Genomic DNA, 24,881 nt, shown 5'->3' on the forward strand with positions numbered 1-24,881 from the left:
TCCAAATTTGCACTTTTCGGGGTTGCATGTGAGCCCGTGTCTCTGTAGACGTTCTAGAACTTTGTCCAAGTGGCACTGGTGTTCGTCCACAGTGTTCGAAAACACCACTATATCGTCTAGGTATACGCGGACGAACTCATCCAGGTACCCCCTCAGAACTTCGTCCATTAATCGCACGAAGGTCATGGGGCTGTTTTTGAGGCTGAAGGGGAGGACTCGGAATTGGTATAGGCCCCGACGCGTCCGGAATGCCGTGTATTTTCGCGCGTTTTGGTTAAGTGGGACCTGCCAGTAACCCGACTTAAGGTCCAGGACGCTGAATACTTTTGCGCCTCTCATCTGACGTATCAGCGTATTGAGGTCGGGCATTGGGTAAGCGTCAGACTCAGTGATATCATTGAGCCGCCTATAATCAATGCATAGTCGGGGTGAGCCGTCTTTCTTTTTTGCTAGAACGATGGGTGCGGCCCACGGGGATGTGCTCTGTTCTACCAGTCCCTGCTCTTCCATGTCCCGTATCATGGTGTCGATTGTGGCCTGTTTTACCGGTGGGTAGGGATATGGTTTGAGTGCTATGGGTGTTTGGTTTTTGAGGAGGATGTCGTGTTCAATTAACCTGGTGCGTCCTACCCTACCGTTGAATACGTCCGGATAGTTGCGTACTACTTCACTGGCTTACATACGATTTTTGTGCTTGTGAGTCGAGTAGAGCTGTTACGAGGCCTGACCTAAATTCGAGTTTGACCGCGGGGGTCGGAATTTTGTCGGGGCATACACGTTTAGCGTTATTCGACGGTGGTTGTGATGTATAGCTGGGTAACTGGTTCTTAACCGCGTTATCGGTACTATGGGGAGCGGTTTGCACCGCCATTACCAGAGCATCCGTTTCGGTTACCTCTGTGCTATGGGTGTGTACCGTATGAGTACGTGTTAATTCCGTAGTAGGGGTCGTTGTGTGTGGTGATGATGACCTGCTACTTAACGGAATTTTAATGTTTTTGATGGGTGATATATCTGATGACGCCGAGTTTATCGATGCGCGTTTGATAGTTATATCCCCGTCTGTATTGCCGAGCGTTGTGTGTGGTGGCGTGGTTGTATGTGTGTGTGTGTGTGTTTGAGGCGGCGGCGTGGACAATTGTCCGTCGACTCATTTCCCGTTTCCCGAACGCGGCGTGTTCCCGGGGCAGTCACTGTTCCAGTGAGGACCTCCACAGTACCTGCACGGGTTGGGCGGTTGCGTTTTACCTGCAGTACCGTCCCGTGTACGCGGTTGCGGCTTCGGTTGGGGCGGGCAGGTTTGGGAGTGTGATTTGTACGCCGGTTTCTGCTGTTGTTGTGTGGGCGTTTCGTCTGGTGTGTATTCCAGGATTCCAGCTACCCGGCGGAGGTCTCCGAAAGTCGCTGGTCTCTGCAATCGTATATGCGTGCGGTATTCGTTGCGCGTTAGACCGGCTATCGTACCGACTAGCTGTGTTTCAGATAGCCCGGTATTGACGCGGCGCGCGAGTTGGTTTTTTTGTGTCACGAACTCCGTAAGCGATTGCGTTTGTGTTTGTCGGACGGATACTATCTCGGCCCGCAGTCGTGATTGTATTTCCACGTTGTCGAATTTTTCTAAAAATTCGGAGCGGAACTCATCCCAGGTGAGGTCCAGTAGTCTGATGGTGTTCCACCATGTACTGGCTGCACCCTTCAGCTGCTGCGTGACAATATTTGTCCAGGCCGACCTATCTATACGTGTTTGGTGCAATATCGATTCTGCTTTGTGTATAAATCGTACCGGGTCCTCAGGCGTTGTTCCGAGGAACTCCGGCAGCGAATGTTTCGCTGCACATACGTCGTCGTATGGTATCAGCGTCGATTATTGTGACGCATAGGTGTGTGTGGAGGAGGGGGCATGGTATAAATTTGGCGTGTCATCGAACCGTACCGAACGTTCGGCGTGTTGGTTACCCGCGGACGGCGGTTCGCGTGCCGCGGAGTACCTCGTACCGTATTCCGTGTTGTTCGATGACACATTATGGTGGGGGCGGGTCGGTGCTGTCCCTTCCGGTTGGTGGTCCGGTGCTTGGCGTGCCATACCCATTTCAAGGCGTCGCATTGTCTCTGCAATGCGGCGTTGGTCGTCGCCAAAGCGGGCCATGCAGTCCTCGAGCATGGTCAGTCGCGATTCCAGACTGTGCCCATGCGCCGAGTTTTCCGCCGCTTGCCGTACCTCCTTAATTATGGACCGACTCGCTTGAATCATGTCCATAGCCTGTTGGTGTGTGGGTGTGTGTGGTTTATTGGTGGTGATGTTCGGTGGCTGGGCGGGTGATGATTCGACCGGTTGGTTTTCCCTTTGTCCGGCGTCAAGCATCTGACCTGTTGTCAGGTTGTTTCCGGTATGTCCGGCGGGTTCCATAGGCGGAAACCGGACTTCATTGGCCTGTAGGTTCAGGTCCGTGAAATGTTGTATCAACCGGATTTCAAGATCATCCTTCGCGCCCGTATCCGACAACTCGCGCTGCCTGCATTCGTAGCGCAACTCCGCGGCGGTCAACTCATTAATATATTTTCCCGACATGACGTCCGGTTGTTTTTCCGGTGTAGTTTACGGGAAAATATAAAATGTGGCTGTTGTCGGTGGAACGGTCGTCGCGTTGACCGTTTATCGGTGTTTATTTGCGTACGGAATGTAGGTCAGTGGGTTGTTATTGTTTTGTTATTGCGCTTGCCGGGCGATCACAGTAACCGGTTTTCGCAGAGTGTTGTCACGGCTGCGCGTGTGTGCGTTATCCGGCCCACTACTGCGATTAAGGAAGACGGCGGCTGTCGCTTTGAGCGGCGGCGGCGGCGGCAGTCCGATTATGTGGTATTTCTGTCCCAGGTAATCGCGTGTTGACGTTATCGGTGGTGGTGCTGGGCGGTGGTGGTGTGACCCTCTCGCGATCTTGCGTTCCTACCTACCTACGTCGTGTGTGTGTGGACTTTTTTCCAAGTCGCGCAACGGGAAGGGTACCTATATGATGGTGGTAGTAAGGGGTAAGTTAATAAGTTCTCACTTACCGGTGATTCCTGTACGGGGAGCCAGTTGATGCGGTCCTATGAGGAGCCGCGAGGATGAGGTGGTGAGGTGTCAGGTGACCACAACAAAATTATAGACACGAAAACAGCTTTTGGGGGTGAAGGTTGATTTTTTTATTAACGCGGACAAAACAAAAAAAAAAACCACAAAAAAAAAAACAAGAAGAAAAAAAAAAGACGATGGTTGCGGGGACGGTTAAAAGAAAGTTCCGTCTCGTGCGGGTCGTCGGTAAAAACTGGTGACATTACAATCCGGTTCACTCAACGGCCGGCCGACGGTTCACAGCGCGGGTTTCGCGCGCCGGCGTCGTCCATCGTCGATTGGCGGTTTGTTTGAGAAGCGTTGCGCGGCTTTCCGCGTAAAAGGCTATTTGAATTCAAACAGCTATTACGCGGGACCGCGTCAACTTAACTAGGTAGGTATACTTAATAATATTAAATACTCAGTTTTGAGTTGCATCACTATTTTTTCAGCAGGAAATATATACAAAAAATAATTATTTGAGTCACGAACAGTGACATACTGACATAAGTCAAAATGTTTTCAAATATATTTTGTTATTAAAATTAAGAGGACGCCCACCCGCATGTGTTGTCTCCGTCTTACACACTTACGACATTGACAAAACGTATTTACGCAGTCTGAGTAGAACTCACTCGATGATGGTTCTAAAGTAAAAATACTTATCATAAAATTGAATTAAAACAATATTTCTTGGGGCAAGACGTTGCGTTTTTTTTAAAAAATTTAAATATTGAAAAGAAAGGTATTTAATTATAATTTCATTTTTATGAGTAGTATTTAGTATTTACCTCAAATCATAACATTTTATCTACACATCAAATATTTATATTTATAAATTTGCAGATTTTGGCAAACGTGGAATTTCGGGTATTATAATAATACATTTATTTTAAATTACAATGATACTTCATATAAATTATATAGTTTGAGTAAATTTAATATTCATATATTTATTAATTTATTCTCTTTCCTATAAATTTAAATTGACAATCATGGTCAGATAATTTTTAATGATAATATGATGACATGGATGCCAAGTGGTAACTAATATATTCATTAGCTTTTGAATACATTTTCTTGATTTATATTTAATACATAATATTTATATTATTATAGTTTATAATACACTATTAATATAAAATTGTGAAATATTACATAAACATTTTTTTCCATTTAAAATAATTATGTAATTGTTCTTAAAATTTACCATTGTATATTCGTAATAATTTATAATTCTTTAATATATGATTATTTGTACATAGGCTGGATATCGCGCTGTAAGTCCACAAATTTGATTCTTAATATTGTATTAAATTTAGTACACTTTAGTGCTGCTAATTACTTAACCATATTGCATGTAAGCATGTAAGTATGTAATCTGGGTGTAACATCATCTTAAAGGACTATAAAACACTCAACATTGACTTTTATATAAAAAATCAGACTAAAAAATGGTGCCAATAATATTATTCTTGCTTCAATAGTTTTCGAGTTACGAAGTCTTTAAAATCACGCGTGACGTCATAAGATCCTACTCGCGGCGGCAATGTGTACATTACTAATTTTTCTAAATATGTAATTATTATCTTTTTGATATGATACTATGCTATGATATTGTTTATTTAAGACGAATAACATCTGGTTCATATGAGTAACAAAACAATGTATTTTATTACGTATTAATCATTATTATTTATGAACTTGCTAGCCAACCCGTCACATCTTCGCCCGTGATTGGTTGTTTATTTTGTTTTCAGACGATGATTTGTATAATTTTTTATTTAAATTTTATCAATCGATGTGATTGGCAAGTGAATATACAAAACAGTTAATGAAAACGTATTGAAATATTTCTAGCGGTATGAATGGTAAATTAATTTTTATAGCACCTAATTATCCGTAAAAGAAACGCAAATCTTAAAAAAATATGATTGTTCAACTACTTTTGGGTGTAACATGCTGCAGCCTGCATTAAGTGCACCTCAGCCACCCTCGTAGGCAATCCGACTACGTCGAATCGCGGATAAAGGGCAACTGTTCACCGATCACCTTGGTAGGCAATTTTCAATAATTCGATTTGATACTTAATCTGCCCCAAAAAACCAATGCAACCGATAGTAAATAAACACAAATAATTTCTACTGTTGACTGTAACCAATGCGAACTATTAATAAATAAAAATAAAATTTCCAACTTAAACTTCAATGTCCTTGTTTGAACACCTCTTTAAAATGAGAATTTTGGATAATCCATTCTTATTGCACGGTGAAAATATGAAAATTACCTCTATTCCAAATTTCAAGTTCGTACGTTGCGTAGTTATTGAGTTACAGCGATCAGGAACTAAGTAACTATTTTGATTTTATATGTATAGATAACCAATAGCGAAAAATATATTATTATTTAGTTTATTATTTTCCGGACAGATGGCACCGCTGTTGTATTTTTTTACATCCAAATTTTATACTTTTCCGGTACATTTTCCTAAAATCTTATTACATAAGAACCTTCTCCTGAAAATTACGAACACAACAAAAAAATAATTAGCGAAATCAGTCCAGCCGTTCACGTGTGATGAGATGACCGAGGGAAATAGGAATCCATTTATATATATAGATTATTATTGTTATTGTTATTATAACTAATACGTATACAAACGTTCTTAAAAATTTAAATTGATTTAGAATTATTATATTATATAGAAGTATTGTATTAAAAAAATAAAACATAATATTTGTACATACAGTGAGTAATTAGAAATACAGAAATTAGGTAGAAAGTATCATTGGGCCAAAATCCTACATAAATACCATATTCTTCCGGATAAATCTGTCTTATTTTATAAATCACACATGATGGAATTACTATCCTATTTCCCGTTCCAATCATTGTCCTTACATTTATCCACGAAATAAACTGTTTGTAAGCCAAGTATGGCTAGACTTTATTTTGTGGTTAACTTTTACACAAAACTTTTTTTTTCTGTTTTTTTTTTTACTTTTAAATCATTTTATGAGTAAAACTGAGTAACTGCAGTAATACTGATCGATAATAATAATAATAAACTAGAAATGGATAATATTATTGTTTTAATAATAGTTGGTTATTAGCTTATCAATTTACATTCTTCAAAACTATAAATAAATTGTAAATCGTAATGTAGAAAAATACTTTGAATGAATTTCTCTCGTATTTTTTTTTTCTTGTGTAAGAAAGCGTCGGAATAAACCGCCAGAAATAAAAAATAATTTGAACATGAGCTTATTGTTATAATTTTTAACACGTGAAATTACAGTAAAATTACATATAAATAATAGGAAAAATCCTAGACATGGTAATATTGTTTTTAAATATTTGAAAACATTATTAAACTATACTTATTTTTGTAATAATTTACACTACTTAAACCTATAATACATTTTTGATTTTAATTCTTCAATATCTGGTTTTGGTGTCTGTACAATATATTTTGGTGTTAAATTTTTTTCTGGTAGTTTCAGTGGTCCCGAATAGCCTTCTATTGCCATCAAATGGACCTTATTCATAATGTCTATTCTCCAAATTCCTTCCGTGTTTTCATAAGTATTTTTTATTGTATACCGTCCTAGAGGTTTGGAATAAACCATTTTATCTCCAATTATTTTTTTGTCGGAATTATCGTTATGATCTAAAATAGCAATTATTGATTGAATATACATGCCTTCGTACTTCAAATGTATACGTTTTGGCATGTACTTTAAACGTGTGTTGAGGTATGACTCTAGGGGGTATGTGTAAATAAAATGAGGCAAATCTTTCAATAAATCTTTGGCAGTAACAATTTTTTTTAACGCAAAATATACGAATCACCGTTTTTAGGAATCCAGAGTTTATTTTTTGTTTCTTCATCGATGAGTTGATCATGCTCACATTTTTTTATCTGTTCATTATCATTCCACTGGTGAATATTTGAAATGTGATACAGAACTGATGTAAATTGTTCAACTAATACAGTTACATTACCATCGCACGTTTGAGCAGACCATCATAAGTGGTTTATTATACTTGTTTTCCACATAAAAGCACTATGATGATTTTTTTCTAAAGACGAACAAAATGTTTTCATTTGGTTAAATTATACACCGGATAACGTTGAAGCAAGTCCCATTAAAATGTTTCGTACAAGTCGTTTATCAGATAATGGCTGAGACGTCCATTTGAAAATATGTCTATTTTCACATATAGTTTGTTCGGCCAACATTGCTTCCTTGGTATAATTATGAATATTTTCTACTTAAGCATTACAGTAATGACAAAATATATGAAATAATAAGAACTTCATTATAATTAAAAAATATTATGATATGGTATACTATGCTAAATAAAATAAAACCCCGTTAACTTCTAAGTATATAAGGAGGAATAAACAAATAAATAATAGAACTGTCAACTGATATCGAATTTACTAACAGATAAAGTAGGACTAAAATAAAATAAAATATATTTGTACATAATTATATTATTTTGAAATTGGTTGGTACTTACCACGAGTATACGAGTATATTTGAAAATGAAACAAAATAATGATATTGAAAAAAATATCCAAGAGCTACGTAATACGTATGTTCATAAAAAGCGATAATAAATCGACAGAATCACTAATTAATTTAGATTTATAAGACATAAGTAGATACTAGATAGATACCACGGAGTACGGACTAAGATAATTATACGATTAAGTCCGTGCTATATTCTAAGACCGTGGTGCTAGGTATAAATAAAATTGTTTTCACTAATAAAATAATATTAACGGTCTAACAGTTTGACAACCGATAATGCGTCTATTTTTCCCGAATACACAGCGGTGGATCTTATGACGTCACGCGTAATTTTTAAAACGCTGTAACTATAGAACGAATCACCGTTGACAACTTTTATTTAAATTTTTTAATAATAATAGACAAAAAAAAAATTATGATTTTTGTGTTGTATGGTCCTTTAACCATATTATCATAGGTATGTAATGTGTGGGGAAAATGGTCTATACAAAATATTTGATGATGAGTAATAAAGACGATTTTTTGTTTGCTCGAATATTGTAAATAAATGTATAATTTATGTATTTCAATAATTTTTATAACTAGTACGTTCCCAAAACTACTAAAATTAATAAAAACTAGCATTTATAACGTATAATGTAAATATACGACTATTTTTGGCACATTTTTGTTTCAATATAAATACCTTTTTTCGACAGTTCTATAAATTAAATTGGTGTATTTTATTTGTCATGAAAATAACTATCCTAAACAAAATTATTGAAATATTCTAATAGTGTATGATGCATAACAGTAATCAATTAATTACCTTAATATAGTGATCAATTCCCCTGAAAGTAAGCATATGATTCATTGTATATACTATTTTACCTAATATTTGATAATAAATAGATCAGCTTTGAGCTCTATCTGTTATACTTTGTAATGATTAATCAAGCCCGGATTAAGGGGAGCCAGAGTGGGTCATGACCCCGGGCCCACAACAGATATCAAACATTAGTAGGCCCCTTAGGGATACGATTTTTTTTTATTAAATCAGAAATATTAGAATAAAATATATTTAAGTTTCCCATAGGCTATATTGCTATAATATATCGATGATTGATATGTTATTATTATTATTATTATTATTATTATTATTATTATAATGCTGACAATATTGTCTATTTTTAGCAGGATGATAATTGCAAGGAAATAGGATTTATAGGCATACCCAAGTACAGTGAATACCGTCGATTACGAATTTACGACGATTAAAAGTGAAACATTATGACTAGGTAGGTTAGATTATATAAAACCGTTTTTTATGTTAACTTTTGAATATTACCTAGAATAATGAACACATTCATACAATAATATTTATTATTTGTTATGTTTATTGTTTAAGCACTATCATTTTATAAAAAAGTATTTAAATAATTAAATATAATATACCTGTATAGTAAAAAAAAAATGTCATCTCTGAAATATGGGTGGGTGGGTGGATCACCAATTTTTTGATTGTGTTAATGGGCCCCTAAAATTATTTGGCCCCGGGCCCAAAATTATCTTAATCCGGGTTTATGATTAATAAACGAGATTACGAATTATATAAGGGTGAGGTGCTATCATAGTGCTATTTATGTTGGCAGAAAATACTGTTTTTTTGGAAAAAGCATGGAAGAAGTTGTTTATAGAGTGGTTAAACAGATATGAATATGTATGAATTTGGAGAATGTAGTCGACAAATTATCAGGATTAGGCATGTGATGAAGATGTGGGGAGATTTAGTTTGTCAGTGTGTGTGAATAGGTTCAAGTTTCTACTTAGAATCTATGGATTCTTTGGTTTGGGAAGGGGGGTCTGGAGGGTATAGTCAATTGGTCGTATTAAAATCGGCTGTCTGAAATTGGACATTTGGTAAATTGGTCGTTTGGAAAATTAGTAGTTTCCAAAACAATATGTGCATATAACATAATTTTGTAAAAATAGTAATTGGTCTTGAATCTGTCTAATCATACTAGTTATTCAAATTTGTATAAGAGATAATAATTTTAAATAAATTAAAGCATATAATAAATTTATTATTTTTATCAACTACTTTTGACATAACATTGTAATAATTACAATTTTTTTTTTCAATTATTAAAATAATAAACGGCCAAGTGAGCAGCGATATGCAGTATTGTAGGTAGTGTATAACGGGTTACACTTTAATTCAATGATATAAACGAAAACGATTCTGAGCAAAGACGGTAGGTGAACTTATTATTTCAAAATTATGTATGATATTATAAATCATAATTGTAAAATCAATACATTCATCGCATCGCTCAGAATCTAAAAATTAATCGATTATTATATTATATATTATATACATAATATACAAAATATTTATAATTACATTAGGTTATAATATTATATAAAAAAAATTAAATTATTGTTTACACAAATTGTATAGGTACCTAAATTACCTCTGAAAAAAATGTGAAAATTACAATATTAATTTGCAAATTCTAAAAATTAAATTGCAATTGTTTGCAATTGATTTGTTTTATTATTGACTTTGGTTTGAAACAGATTGAATTAAGTGAGGAGGAGGGTACACCTTATATCATTATGATTATTAAGTTGATCGTTAAGTTTAGTAAGAAAGATAAATTTCCCAATTTGTACTTGATTAGCAAATTCTGAAAATTAATTTGCTGAATATTTGCACTAGTTTGGAATATATTTATGAAGGTAGAGGACTAACTTCATGACAATGCAAATTAATTATTATTTTTGTATTTTTGTATTAACTATATAATGAGAACTAGACTACACAGTCGATTACAGGTTACTGAAATTGCATGCACACAGTGGGCATGGCCCGTTTCCACCAAAAAACAGGTTCCCTGATTTCTATTTAACTATTTCAAATTATAATACAAGTATAGGTCAAATATAGTCTCAATAGACTCAAAAAAACACAAATCTTTATTTTTAAATAATTAAAAATGTCACAAAAAATAATTATTATTATAATACAAGTATAGGTCAGGTTTTAAAAAATCATATAATTAAAAGAAACAGTTTTGATAAAAGTGTACCTACTAATTTCATTGGAATTTTTTTTTCAGACGTACTTCTGTAATTTTTAAACAGTTTAATATTTTTTTGTTCTTTGAAATTTTTTTAATATTATTATTAGCACTGTTAATTTTGATATAAGTATCCTTCTGTATTGCGTCTTTAATTATAGTAATTACTAACTTAGTAGCAAATAGTAATAACTAATAACATATTTATACAAATAAATAAGTTGCAAACACTTTTGAGCAAGTAAGTACTTTTTACTTTAAATTAACAATTTATAAAATAATTTTTAAAATAATTAAAAATAATTTAATCAGACTGACATTTTTATAATAATAACTATCATTATATTAATATTTTTAATTTTCGTTGTCACTGTATAAATCTGGTGCTTCCATAGCATATGGAAAATCTAGCCAGAATTGTTTCCTTATTTCTGGCATTAAAGGAACTAATGTTTTTATGATACTTTCCTTTTTGCTTGGATGAATACCAAGAACTTTAGTTTTTTGGTCTGGTTTTGAAATTCCATTTTTAATGATGTTGTTTTTTAAAAAATCAAGTTTTCCAAATGGACAATATTCACTGTAGTCGGTTTTGTAAAGCAAATAATTCAACCCTCTTTCTGCCTTTATATGAACAATGTCACTAAGCATTGGTCTTATATTTTATATTTATACTTTTACTATATTCAAAAATCTACAAAGAGTCAACGGTATTACAGTAACAAAATTATAATGATTCAGTGATGCATTTGAATTTTGTAACAACAACAATTTACTTATCTGTGATAACATAGGCTAAAAATAGAACATTTGTTAATAATTCAGTATTCCATCAAATTGATAATGAACATATTAGCTGTGTGACCACTGACCATGATTGATATACCTTTAATATAAATCTGAAACAGTGGTTGTGACTACCGAATATAATTTATACACCAATATTATCAAATATACTATACGGAGATACTGTGTTTTTAGTTACTGTTTAAAATGTTTTGAAAATAAGCGAAATAACAGTAACTCCACGTCACTTACTGCTTATTTGCTACTTATTGGGATCTACTGTATTTTTGCTACTAGTTTCACAAAAATTATGGACTTACTGTTTATTTTCTTAATTTCAAATGCTCATTTTCAATGTTAAATATTGGATATACTGCTTTTTCACTGCGAAAAATGGTATAAAACCACATTGTTAACCCCCATGTAGCAATATCTCAATTTCGACTAAAATTGGAGATACTGCTTTTTTGCTTAGCACGGCAGTATACATGTTGGATTCGTTGGTAAAAATTGACGACGAGCGCGGTATACACATTTTCATAATGCAGAGATATCATTTGTTGTCATTGTTGAGAAAACTCCGAAAGCATTAATTTCTCCTGAAAAACAGTTGTTCCAATAATTTGGACTAATGTTATATAAGTTTAATAGTTTAATATCACCTAGTATTATTTCTCTTGGTCTTTGACAAATATCTTCGATAGCTTTCCGCTTACATGTCGTTGCTAATATTTGACAATCTATATTTATTTTATTCGTAGATAGAAAACTTACCTTTCGTTTCAAGTAATACTTTTTCTATTTCCAAAATAATGGCTGGACAATTTTTCATAAAACCTCTACACCGAGTCACATGTGTTTGTTACGTATAACCAAAAACATATTTAAATTTTGATTCAAAAATCAACATCTTTTTACCTGTTTTGCTCATAACAAATTCCATTTTAACTGTTGTTAAACTGGTGACGAACAGACCAGATACTGAATCGAAATATTAGAATTTAACATTTGTCAGTTAATTATTGTGTGCGAATTATAAATAAACTTCCGTTATCGGCGATCATCAACAACTATCGAATATTATCGATGTATATATTGTTGTACCTATCTTCGCAATTATTTTCAAATGTCATTGCTTTTACCTACATAATACATTACTATATTTTATAATACCACAACATATATTGCTTAAAAATTAAAACCTATGGTTTCCAAACTTTATTAGACGGAAACGGGATTCGTACCATTTTTGTTTTTGGCGGAAATGGCCAATATTATTTTGGCGGAAACGGGTAACTCCCCACAGAGTAACTGAAGTACACTAAAACTGAGATACACTCAAACCGAGATATACCTATATAGCAATGGTTCTTAACCGGTGTTCTGCGGAACACTGGTGCTCCGTGAACTGGGCTAAAGTGGTCCGCCAAAATTATGGTGAAATATTTGGTGTACAAAATTGGCGTATTTAGCTGATATTTTCAATTATTTAAATACTGTGAATACCTACTAGTATGCAAGGTAAAAATGAAAATATTTTAACGTCCACGGATAAACTATCAGCATTTCAAAAAAAATATCCTTTTGGAGAACGCGTATAATTCAAAAAAGTTTCCTTCGGTCCAAAATAATATACATGAAAATACGAAATTATTCCAATTATAACGCAACATTTAGAATTATTAGATGAAAAAATGACGAAATATTTTCCCGCAATTAATATTGAAAAATATGATTGGATACGAAATCCATTTTCTACAATCAATACATTAATTTATGAGTTCACGTTACAAGAGGAGGAGGAATTTATTACGTTGTCAACTGATCGTACACTCAAAATTAAATTTTCCGAAATAACAGTTGAAGAATTTTGGATTTATATTCAAACAGAGTTTAAAAATATTTCTGAAAAAGCGATTAGAATTTTATTACAATTTTCAACTACTTATGTGAGGATGGATTTTCAACATTAACAAATATTAAGACAAAAAAACGTGAAAGGCTAACTAATTTAGAAGAGGAAATGAGAGTAGCACTATATATTGAAAATATATGAAACAGTCATCAGGCCCAAATATCACATTAAATAATCTAAAAATTTCTTTAAAAATTGTATTTATTTTATATCATTTATCAATTTTATTAAATTATTTCACTGACTAAATACGAGTATCATTATATATGTAATTTTATTTAAAAAAAAAATGTAAGTATTGTTTTGTTTTACGACCCAGTGCTCCACAAAAATCTTATACAACTATAAGTGTTCCGTGGTTTTAAAAAGGTTAAGAACCAATGCTGTATAACGTATATCGTAAAGTATTTGACACAATAACTCCACACGGGCGAAGCCGGGATATTCAACTAATAATACTATAATATGGACGGTTTTTAAGAGAAAAGGCTTAAGTCAATTTTGGACATTTTCAGTTTATTCATTTATTCTATGCGAAATTTCAAGCCACGCTGAATGGTACCACTGTAGATGCCATGTGGGATTTGATTTTCGAGATAAAATAGAATGCGTATGGTAATAAGTCGTTATACAGAATTTTTTATTTATGAGAAACGGCCAAAGTCCCTCATTTATAATTATAACATAATATTGACAAAGGGCAAAAATATTATAAAATTACATGCGATAGATCTTAAGTCATGATGCAAAAGGGCTGAAATGAAACAGGTATAATATGCAATCGGTCATAAATTATTATAATTTGAAGAAAATAAATTAATAGTAAAATAACAAAACATTTGTTAAACATGATTATGAAAACAAAATTTAAAAACATTAAATATTATGTACAAAGTTATAATGTTTTTGTCTCCTGAAAAGTATCAATTTTTCTCTTAAAAACCGTTCATATATTCTGTAATTATGATAATTAAACATTCATTGTACAAGCTGTTATTCAACTTACTATCGCAAAATGTGTAGGGACAATGTAGGACGTAGGTATATAGAATATATTATAATACTTTGTATTGTCTATTTGTACCTAGATAACGTTCTTAAACCAGTATTTACGTCTCATGACGAAAATGTATGATGACAATTTACCGAACGACAAATTTTATACGACCAATTTACGTAAACTCAGTACCGGGACATATGCCGTCAGGCCATTTGCGGCCAGTCCCTTTTTCGTGCCAGTTTATATCTACCAGGGTACAAATCAAATGCGCTGTACATTATATTATGTACAAAATATATGCTATAATAAATATTAAGATATATTTTAACTTCCATTCACACTTTTCCAGGAATAGGACTAGCAGTATTTTTTAATGATGATAGTTTAAAAGATTATTGTTATCATTATTATTCTTACCAAATACCATTTTAATAAATACCTAATTCATTTAATAATACTAAATTTGTCAATCGATTCAGTTAGTAATTTAAGTAAATACTTAAAAAACACTTGTAAGTAAATATACTATATTAAATTTATCAATAATGATACAATTATACCCATAAACAACCAAATGTCAAAACAATTTTTTTTAATATCCAATTATAATACGCTTATAATCTCTCCAGTATATGACAACACGTTTTTAACATATATTATAAACATATAAAATATATTAGGTATACTATATATTATATTCTAATAAGTTATAAAGAGCCTACAATTTGATATGCCGGTGGATAAAATAAAATAACCATAAACAGCGCGAAAAAGGTGCTGACCGCATAAGTGCCACCACGTTTTGTTTGCCAAGAAATGTAGTTTTTAATATGACGACATAAATACTTTTGTTTTTCAATGGATGAAGGGGAGATAAGTATCGGATATTTTGTGTGACAAAGGCCAAGATAATTCCGTTAAGATTAAAAGATTTTATAATAGGTTCGTGAGGCTGGTCATTTTGTATGGATCGGAATGTCGGACAGTGACATAATATAATTGAAGAGAGGTTTGTTGTAGCAGTAAAGAGAATGCAAAGAACGAGTAATTAGGGTAGAGAGAATAAAAAATAATTCATTAGATGAAACATGGCTTGCATGGCATTCATTTTAGACATAATTAGAAAAGACAGGTTAAGTTTTTCGGTTATATTATGAGGAGACGTGACTAGGAGGCAATAAGAGCGTCAGTATGTCAATGAAAATTAATTTACAAGGAACAAGACAGAAAATATTAGCAGAGCAAAACGTCCAATTTCAGAAAATGTGAATTCCCTAACCAAAAAATATGGTGAAATTTAACACGTTTATAAAAATATTTGTTTAATTTACAATTGTATATTACCTTTAGAATGTGAAAGTAAGATAATCGATTTTATATATAAAACTTTTAAGCTTATCAGTTATAATAGGAAAGTTATTTTTAAAAATGATATAGCTTAAGTTCTAGAGTTTTTAAACTGAACTATTTTAAGTACAAGTTGATCGAATCAAATAATTAACTCTTTATAACCATTTTATATCTGCTGTCTTAAACAACGTTGTATCCTGACTTTTAGTAGTTTTTGATATAGAAAGATGAAACATAAAAATAATAAATAAAGATACATAATTCTACATAAAGATGCAACGTAACAAATAAAAATACAAATGGTTGACACAAATTACAAATATAATGTCTGTTTATAATGTCTTGCCTCATGGGCCAACAAACTATGTAAGTCATTTAATATATTATTTTGTTAATGTAATTCTATGATTTTCACTCATCTTAGTACCTAGTTCTTTCTGTTATAGTTGTAACATGCACGGATCAACTATATATTCTTCCATAGGTTATCACTGATACAAAATCAACATTTATTTTGTTTTAAACCAGCTTGTGGTTTAAATTATATCATAAATTCACAATATTTTTATATTCTTATAATTAGATTAACTAATAAAGCAACTTTAATTTGCATATTAAACTTGTATGACATGGAATGTCTAAGCTAGTATAAAGTACGCAATAGTTTGTAAAGTAATTGTAATTTTATTAAGTTTTTAGGGAACCTGATATAAGTTTAAATATTATCTCTTCTTCTTCTTCTTCAGCTTAGCGGTCCATTCAGGACCATCGCTGCCATCAAAATTTCTCTCCACCTCTCTCTCTGATATGCTGTCTCTAAAGTTGCGTCCTGGTCTATCATTTCTATATCTTTGGCAACTACGTCAATCCATCGGGTTTTGGGTCGTCTTAGGGGTCTCGTTTTATTTATTTTATTGATAAGTACATTTTTAATTAATTGTCCATCTGCCCTCCATACATGTCCGAACCATTCTAGTCGTTTTTTCCTAATAAAGTAGAGTATGTCTGGCTTATTATAAAGATACTTTATATTTTCGTTGCTTCTTCTTTCGTATGTCTGTGTTTCTGGGTTGAAGATTGGTCCATAAATGGTTCGTAACACTTTCCTTTCGAACGTGATAAGTCTTCTGCTATCACCTTTAGTTAACGACCAGGTTTCACAGGCGTATGTTATCACAGGTCGAAGGTAGCTATGATATAGTAGTATATTTGATCCTCTCGATAACAGCTTAGACCTCAGGAGTTTGATAATACTGAAGTAACATCTATTTCCACTAGTGATCCGTTCACTTCTTTCTATATGCATATCATTTTTGTTGTTGATGTTTACGCCTAAATACTTAAAATTATCAACTTTTTCAAATTTATAATTATCCACTACTATGGAATCTATATTTGGTGGTCTTCTCGATACAACCATATACTTAGTTTTCCCCTCGTTTACATGTTATCCTATTCCTTTACTTGCATTTATGAGTTTAGATGTTGAGTTGATGATTTCCTCTTTGGTTTCACCCATCAGCACAATGTCATCTGCATAGGCTAACTTAAATATTATATTTAAGTGAATATCCCACAAATGTTACCCTTGTCTTCGTGTTGTATATTACAACTAAGGTGGAATCTTCGATAATATTACTACCTCCTCACTTGCATAAATTATTGTGCAATAATAAAATTAGTGTTCATGCCACTAACTGTCGTCAGAATTTCTGTCACCACATTAATTATAGCGGCGATAACGCATAGCAAGCACAATGGACAACTCTTATCCCTCCGCTCTTTACCCTCTATTCCTGTGCATTATACTCATGATTCATTCCATACAAAAGTAATTCTAATGTCTGCTAAATCAATGTAAATAACACCATAATTTATATTTTATTTTGTTTCTCTTTTTACGTTGTCAGTAATATGACACGATAATCATTGTATTTGTCTCTGGTTTCACAAATATTGAATCTGCATATCGTAATTACTATGTAACGACTACCAATAAATAGTATTATATCGCTTACAATTCGGTGAGTATTTATTTATTTGGTTCCTGTTATATTACCTCTCGGCTCTCGTTTCTGTATTATAGTCCGGATTAATTGTAGTCAATAAGAATTAAGTATACGGTGATCATTACGACATCATCGGCTTAATTATTGGTATCACTCTCCGTTAACGTAATTCCGACAGCAACCATTGTGCGTTGTGTGAGAGGCCACCCAGGTCGTCTAGATGCAATACGCTGTGGATCGACCAACCATCTGCCCCTCCTCAGTCACTGATTCTAGGATATTTTGGATCATTCAATCCATATTGTAACAATTGGACAGATCCGACTACAGAGACCCCAACCCTGTAAAATTAAACTGCACAATCCTATTTCCCATTATATAGCTTGTATCGTCTACACCTTCGCGTTTCGGTACATGTCAATTCCATGCTGTCCGTTGTCGCGTTATTGCTACCCACCATCACATCTTTGGGTTGTGTGTTGAATTGCCCATATATTGGAAGTAGGTGCTGTCATATGGTCGTTGTCTGAAACGTTAATCGCGCATGCAATTTTGGTTGCCTACCCTTGACGCATTCAATATTTTCGATAGATAAGGTTACTACAAGTTCAATCTATCGAATGGTCCTTCAAAATCATCGTATACCCTACAATTAGGTTCCAGGGAAATATAAAAAATCATCAAACAAATACATAATATTGTAATATAATATAGATCAATAGATCATGTTATAATATTATGTCATGCTGTGATAAGAGACATCGTGATAACACATGTGACTTTTGCAATATAATCACTTTAATTAAGAGGACGCCACACGGGCAAACGAAACCATGCAATGACCAAGAGAATGCGCTGTTAGGTGTTTTCGTGATCCGCAAGCACGCGACGTTTAAGCCGCGCCCACTACACACAGCCGTGTAACGACCGACGAATTGCTCGTTCGGGAGCGTTGTTTATTATCTTATGAACGTTCGTCCGTGATGTGTCGAATCGAAATAAAATGCATACACCTAAATTCATTGCCACCATAATATTTTAAATATTCGCTCTTATGCACTAACCATCTTTTAATTAAAGCCACTGTCTGCCCAATTGTATACCTATTTGTATATAACAATATTATGTTGCCAAGAAAATCTAGTTTCTACCGTACCTTTAATTGTAGTACTATTAGTACTAACATTTTAGGTATTCGAGTTGACAATATTTTACACGTACAATAACTTACGATTTACATTTTTTTTGTAAAAATATCAATATAGACATAACTATTATATATTTAATTTTTATACTTACCCATATTTTCGAATGTATTACCATAAAACCATTGATTATAATACATATTATTATTTATATTATTCTATATTACACTGAGGACGCTAAACCAGCGAAAATACCGTACAAAAACATGCCAATTTTGTTCCAATAATACGGCCAACTGAATGGTTTTAGAGCAAAATACCTTAATTAAAAGTTGTAGAAGAGAGTTATATCGGATGACGTATAAGACTCGATTTTTGATATTTTAATTTTTTATACCAATTATTCGCAAGTAAAAAACTGAAAACGCAAAACGATTTTATCGATTTTGAGAATGAAATATCGAAAATCAAGTCTTATACGTCACTCGGTATAACTCTTCTTACATTTTAATCAGCCATAAATAAACTACTTGAATTGGATTTACAACTTACTGAGTTGCAATCTAAGAAATTAAAAAATAAAAAAAACATTAAACTAGTTTAAATTATATTTAAATAGTTTATTAATTTTTTTTTATAATCATTTTTTTTTTTATGTGGTCTGGTTCTCGAATATCTGATTTCAGCATTCTTTTAGGGAATTGTGGATCAATAATTTCGGGTAATAAAGACTTCATATAAAACCTTAAAGTACAAAATATAATAAAGTATAAAATATAATATATTAATAAAATAGGTAAAATAGATAAATCATTTTATTGACTGCATTCGTGTGAAAGATTATCTAATTACTCAGAGTGTACAAATTATTAAAAAAAAGGACTCACTTTTGTAGCGGTTCAGACATTTTGGAATCCCAAAATGATTGATCAAAGTATATTTCTTCTATACTGATCCATTTGGCCGTGTATATCACAAAAAAGCATTTTTCTCTTTTAGTAGCGTGTAATTGTCCCATTATTTGGTAGTAATATACGTGATCTTTTTTCAATTTAATTTTTTGCCCTTCAACTTTGCAATATTGTAGCTAAAAATAAAATCAAAATGAAAATGAAAATAACGTTCACACTTCACACAACATAATGTTACGAAGGCTAAAACTCTTACAATCTAACGATATTTAACCGTATACCTTATAAAACTAAATACAAATTTAAGGTACTAAGTAATTATCGACAACATATTGCAAATAAAAATATTATCGCAAAACCAATATATTGCACGTCGCATGAAAAAAATATCATCGGTATAAAATATAGCAGCAATTTAATTATTCTAACATAATATTTTGGTCACGATATTTTACCAGCAATATTTTGTTGGCATACACCCCTAAAATTATAATTAAGCATAATTTGATACTTACAAGTTTACTGTTCACTGCTTCAATGGCATCGTTTGAATCACGAGCAGAATATGGACATTTTATTTCCAATAAATAATGTTCACCAATAAGACCGTCTATAAAATATGTTGAATATTACAAAAAATGTATTAGCAGCCTCCCTATGTTGGGGGTAATTATTCAGATTTATATATTTATTATATTTTAGACTTTTAATTTTTACATTTGTACATTTTTAACTTGTGATTTAATTTTTATTATTTTTAAAATATAAATTATAATTTATTTAACTAATATTTTGGTAGTAAAATAATAATATTGTTCTGTTACCTGGGCTGGCAGCTAGAAATGGAAATTCTGGATCTATAATCAAACCATTCTCATAAACTTTTTCTTTTGACAATTGTTCAAATTTTTGACGACCTAAAGTCTCCATTTCTCTACCATATTGTATCGATTTTGTTTGTAGATTATCAGAAGCATATAAAATATTATGAACTACATTTTTGCAGCTAGTGTTTGGCCGCATTTTACAAATTTGACCAAATCTTGAAGCTGTTAGTCGTATTTTACGTTCGTTGTACCACATTTCACTGCTGCTTTGGTCTCGAGTTTCAAATTCGATTTTTTTTACATCAGCTCGACTTAATTTTTCTAAAAATTTAATTTTTTTGTTTTCCATTTCTTCTGATGAAAAAAATTCTATTAAAGGTTCAGCCAGTCCATAATCTTCGTCTTCTCCTTCCATTTTAGATTTTTTAGCTTTTCTTTTTTCCGGAAATAATTGTCTTCTTTTACTGGTATTAAGTCGTATTCTTTCACTGTTCTTCAAAAACTTTTTTCCAAATATTCCTGTAATAAAATAATTATGTAGCTAACTTATATTAAAGTTATTATTTTATTAAACGTAAATATGCATTTTACCTGGACTACATTTAGTAAATGTTTTATGAATTTGTCTTAAATATTGTTTGGAATTAAATGACACAATGGCAGCTTCTACTCTTGTATTATAATTACCTCTACTACTAAAATTTAATCGTTTTCCGGCAACGTGTTTATTAATAACAGAATTAAACTGTTCACAGATATTAGAAGTCTTATTTTCTAATAAACTTTCCGCATTAGTTACAAGCCTTGAAGCAATGTTCACTATTTCCCTCATCATTCCACTAGTTTCAGCTTCTGGGACTAAATTTAATTGAATTTGTTTTGATCGATCACAAAAATATGACCTACAATTTGAATGATGACCAAGTCTGTGATATGGTGCATTGATTAAATCACTCCTCAGACCTACAATTATATATATTTTAGTCTTTTTATGCAATAAAGAAATTTTGGTAAATTGGTCAACAATAGTACAAAATATTATACACTATATGATATAACAACATACACATTTTAAAATAAATTATTATCCTACTCCAACCAAATTCCAAAATTATTATAAATAGGACATATGTAGATACCTTTAATTTTTTGTGTTTTGGTAGTATTGATTTCTTTTCTCCAATGAAGTGCTGCCATCTGAACATCACTTCTAAATCTCTTAATGTTTGATAATATAAATTTGCGAACACGAAGAGGGTAACTCGAATTTCTAGCTAGTGTTGTTAGTTTTGAAGCATAATTTCTCATAAGATGGTTTTTACACTCAATTTTTCTTATTGTAAAGTTAAAGCCATATGGTCGACTTTCGGCTAACCGCTTAGTGACGCTGCTATCTCCATCACCTTATAATATTAAAACATTATTTATTATTGTAATTATTATCATTATTATTATTAATATAATAAACACGTGAATATTTTTATGGACAGTAATTTCGTTCAAATTCTACGAAATTTGGACGGACCGTCTCCGCTCAAAATTCAAATGTAGCTGATAATTTACCAATTAAACAGTTGTATTTAAGACCATGCATTTCAACGCTGTTGGAAAATCCTTGTAGCACACCATCTGCTTCCATGCAAGTTGAAGCCTTTTTCCAGTTGAGGAAACATGTATGTACAGGTTTTTCTTTATCCTTCATACTTGAAGACTTTTGACAAATTATGCAATATTTATTTCGAATCCCGACAAATAAAACTTTTTGGGTTCTATAACCAATTATTGATGCCTGTAAACAAATACATATATAATAAATAAATCGATTAAATAAATTAATAAAATAAATATATACTATAATATAAATAATAAATACTAAATAGGTTCATTGGATGAACTCAAAATATTTTTCATATGTAGGTACTTAGATAATAAGTACGTACCGCGCCTGATAGTGCATCGTACTTGGTTTTATAGCTTCGCTTGGACCATTGCCCGTCCGCGACCACTGTAATAATTGGTATGCCATCCACATCCAAGTTACCAGATTCTATTGCCAATCTCCTTTCTTCTTCACCGGCTTTCTTCATTTCGTCCCAAGCTGTAGCGTGAACTATTTCAGCTACCTCGGTTTGAACACGCAAAAAACCAGTACTCGACAATGCAGGCAAATCAAGAAATCCTGATAGTTCTGCTAACTGTGTATGTCCAATACCTATAGCTTGGCAAGCATTTACCGCAGCATTATTAATATTCATTTCTGAATTATGAATATATTCCGAATGTAGTCTAGTTTTAATATTACACATTTTACACTTAAAAGTAAAAACTGATAGAAATCCATAATTCACTTCTGATTCATATTCCGTGTCAATAAACGAACAACCATAAGGACCACTATGCCGTTTTTTAATTTGTTCTATTATATCAGACATGTTGACAATTCTCCGACCAGTTAACATTCTAAAACAATGAACATTTTTAATGCATTCATTGTATTCAAATTATGATAATAAAAGTTAAATTAATTTTTTACGAGCGTTCGAAGTTGGACATTGGATATTTACACGTCAATGAACAAATTGGCATACGAATTTTTTATTTTTTGCTAATCAAAAACTAATAACCGTAAGTACTAAAAATTAAAAATATTTAGACTAATTTTGAGCAATTTATGGGTATATGGATTTTTCTTATTATATTATATTATATTTCTTTTAAATATGTACCTAAATTGTTTTATTCTTTTTTTTTAATCAATGTCGTTTATATTATTTGTGGATTATTGAAACTTTTAAAATATATTATTATATTCTATATACACAATAACATTTTCAAATACAATTTTTGATTTAACCTTACAGACATACTTACTGAGTATTTGATTTATTTGTGTTAATTGATGATAAGCTATCATCTATTGTGTGAATACTCAAACTATGTTCAGACGCATTGGAATCACTATAAAGTATAATATATTATAAATAATAATAATAATAAGAGTTAAAAATTAAAATATATATTGTCAACTAAGTAATGAACAAAAATATACAAAAACTTACTTAACTTCATTTGACCATTCAGTTACTTTCGACGATAACGTTATAGGCGTAATCACGTGCTCAATCATAATATCTGCACTATAATTTAGGAAAATAAAAATGTATTGTCTAGCCTAAAAAAAATAATAAGTAGTACCTAAACACTTACTCTTTCTTAGGAATAAAATCTTTGTTCGGTGATTGTATGTATTTAGAGTCAATAATTGGTGAAATATTTAAATCCCTAAAAAAAGTAACGTAATGTACTATGTCGAACCACGGCGTTAAAAAACTTTAAATTCGACCGTTATAAGTAAATGTACGATGGCACAGTGTTGATATTAAAAGTGCGTAAAATCAGAAGGACGTACTTACTTAAATTGTGATAAAATCGGAGCACTCGGAGCAGATTCTACTATATGGACTGTAGACTGCACAAAGGTAGAACCTCCTGGAAGGGAACCATCATATCCTAAATATGGTCCAAAATTGTTGCTTGAAAAAAATAATATCAATTTAGGCACAATACAATTATAAGAAGAACAATTCATAATGTTTGTTGTACCTACCTGACATGTTTTTCTGCAGGTTCGTGTCCAATTAGTTCATCAGAAACAATAGAAACAGAGTTACTATATTTTTTTATTAGTCTGAAACGGCTTTTCATAATATTTTTGATAGATTTTTTTTTAGAAATACGGGTTCTTTTTAATTTCTCAAATGTAGGGTTCACATCTGAATAGTTAACCAAGGCAGCGTCATATTCGTTTTTTTTCGTCAATCTAAATACACTTTTATTCACTTTTTCGGATGAAAAGTATTCGACTAGTACGGTGGGATTTTTTTCATTAGGCAATGAACGAGTGCCTGTTGATTGCCATTCAATGCTGTCAGCAGAACTTTGATTGTACCCACACATATACCACAAACCTGATTTTGGCTCCAAGTTATAACACTGTACTACGTCATCATTATTTAAATTTGGTTTTTTAAGTAATTTAATGGCTTCTTTTAAGTTTAAAGCTGAGCGATTTGATAGCAAAAAAATATTTTGCAAAGCCATTTTCATACAATAAAGAAAAAACGAATTTTTTTAAACGGAATAAAACACACGCACGACGCACTTTAACTACTTCTAAACTAAATGAGTAAAATCAATATATTTAGATATATTGTATACAGAACATAAGTAGTCAAATAAAAAAT

At 32.0% G+C, this 24,881-nt stretch overlaps 3 protein-coding genes and 1 pseudogene across 5 annotated transcripts in view; 1 reads left to right on the forward strand and 3 right to left on the reverse strand.

Moving 5' to 3' along the window:
• LOC132936538 (uncharacterized) overlaps positions 1-24,881 on the forward strand; it is a 67,839-nt gene that overhangs the window by 18,600 nt on the left and 24,358 nt on the right. For all 3 annotated transcript variants that reach the window (XM_061003280.1, XM_061003279.1, XM_061003278.1), the window contains exons 7-9: positions 3,938-3,961; positions 4,357-4,371; positions 8,451-8,468. In XM_061003280.1, coding sequence (XP_060859263.1) covers positions 3,938-3,961; positions 4,357-4,371; positions 8,451-8,468 — 57 coding nt within the window. The remainder of the gene's footprint in view (positions 1-3,937; positions 3,962-4,356; positions 4,372-8,450; positions 8,469-24,881) is intronic.
• LOC132937388 (uncharacterized) lies at positions 11,132-12,423 on the reverse strand (annotated as a pseudogene).
• On the reverse strand, positions 19,045-21,724 carry LOC132936537 (uncharacterized). Its single transcript, XM_061003277.1, has 5 exons — positions 21,229-21,724; positions 20,635-21,156; positions 20,326-20,420; positions 19,787-19,986; positions 19,045-19,643 (listed from the first exon to the last, which is right to left on the reverse strand). Exons 1-5 carry the CDS (start codon positions 21,470-21,472, stop codon positions 19,523-19,525), a joined length of 1,182 nt encoding a protein of 393 aa, XP_060859260.1. The 5' UTR covers positions 21,473-21,724; the 3' UTR covers positions 19,045-19,522.
• On the reverse strand, positions 22,172-24,778 carry LOC132936536 (uncharacterized). Its single transcript, XM_061003276.1, has 7 exons — positions 24,245-24,778; positions 24,051-24,170; positions 23,845-23,919; positions 23,697-23,774; positions 23,509-23,595; positions 22,578-23,097; positions 22,172-22,426 (listed from the first exon to the last, which is right to left on the reverse strand). The coding sequence occupies exons 1-7, from the start codon at positions 24,742-24,744 to the stop codon at positions 22,172-22,174; spliced, it is 1,635 nt and encodes a 544-aa protein (XP_060859259.1). The 5' UTR covers positions 24,745-24,778.

The sequence above is a fragment of the Metopolophium dirhodum genome, chromosome 1 (assembly GCF_019925205.1).
Source record: "Metopolophium dirhodum isolate CAU chromosome 1, ASM1992520v1, whole genome shotgun sequence".
Lineage (NCBI taxonomy): Eukaryota > Metazoa > Arthropoda > Insecta > Hemiptera > Aphididae > Metopolophium > Metopolophium dirhodum.

Bases quoted from the DNA above. Each gene is read 5' to 3' on its own strand.
- LOC132936537 (XM_061003277.1), bottom strand. From the start codon at position 21,472: ATGATGAGGGAAATAGTGAACATTGCTTCAAGGCTTGTAACTAATGCG. The intron at 21,157-21,228 runs GTAAAATGCATA...ATTTTATTACAG, and splicing joins ATTTACTAAATGTAGTCCAG to GAATATTTGGAAAAAAGTTT. The intron at 20,421-20,634 runs GTAACAGAACAA...CATATTTTATAG, and splicing joins ATTTCTAGCTGCCAGCCCAG to ACGGTCTTATTGGTGAACAT.
- LOC132936536 (XM_061003276.1), bottom strand. From the start codon at position 24,744: ATGAAAATGGCTTTGCAAAATATTTTTTTGCTATCAAATCGCTCAGCT. The intron at 23,098-23,508 runs GTAAGTATGTCT...TCATTGTTTTAG, and splicing joins ACAAATAAATCAAATACTCA to AATGTTAACTGGTCGGAGAA. The intron at 22,427-22,577 runs GTACGTACTTAT...ATTTGTTTACAG, and splicing joins ACGATGCACTATCAGGCGCG to GCATCAATAATTGGTTATAG.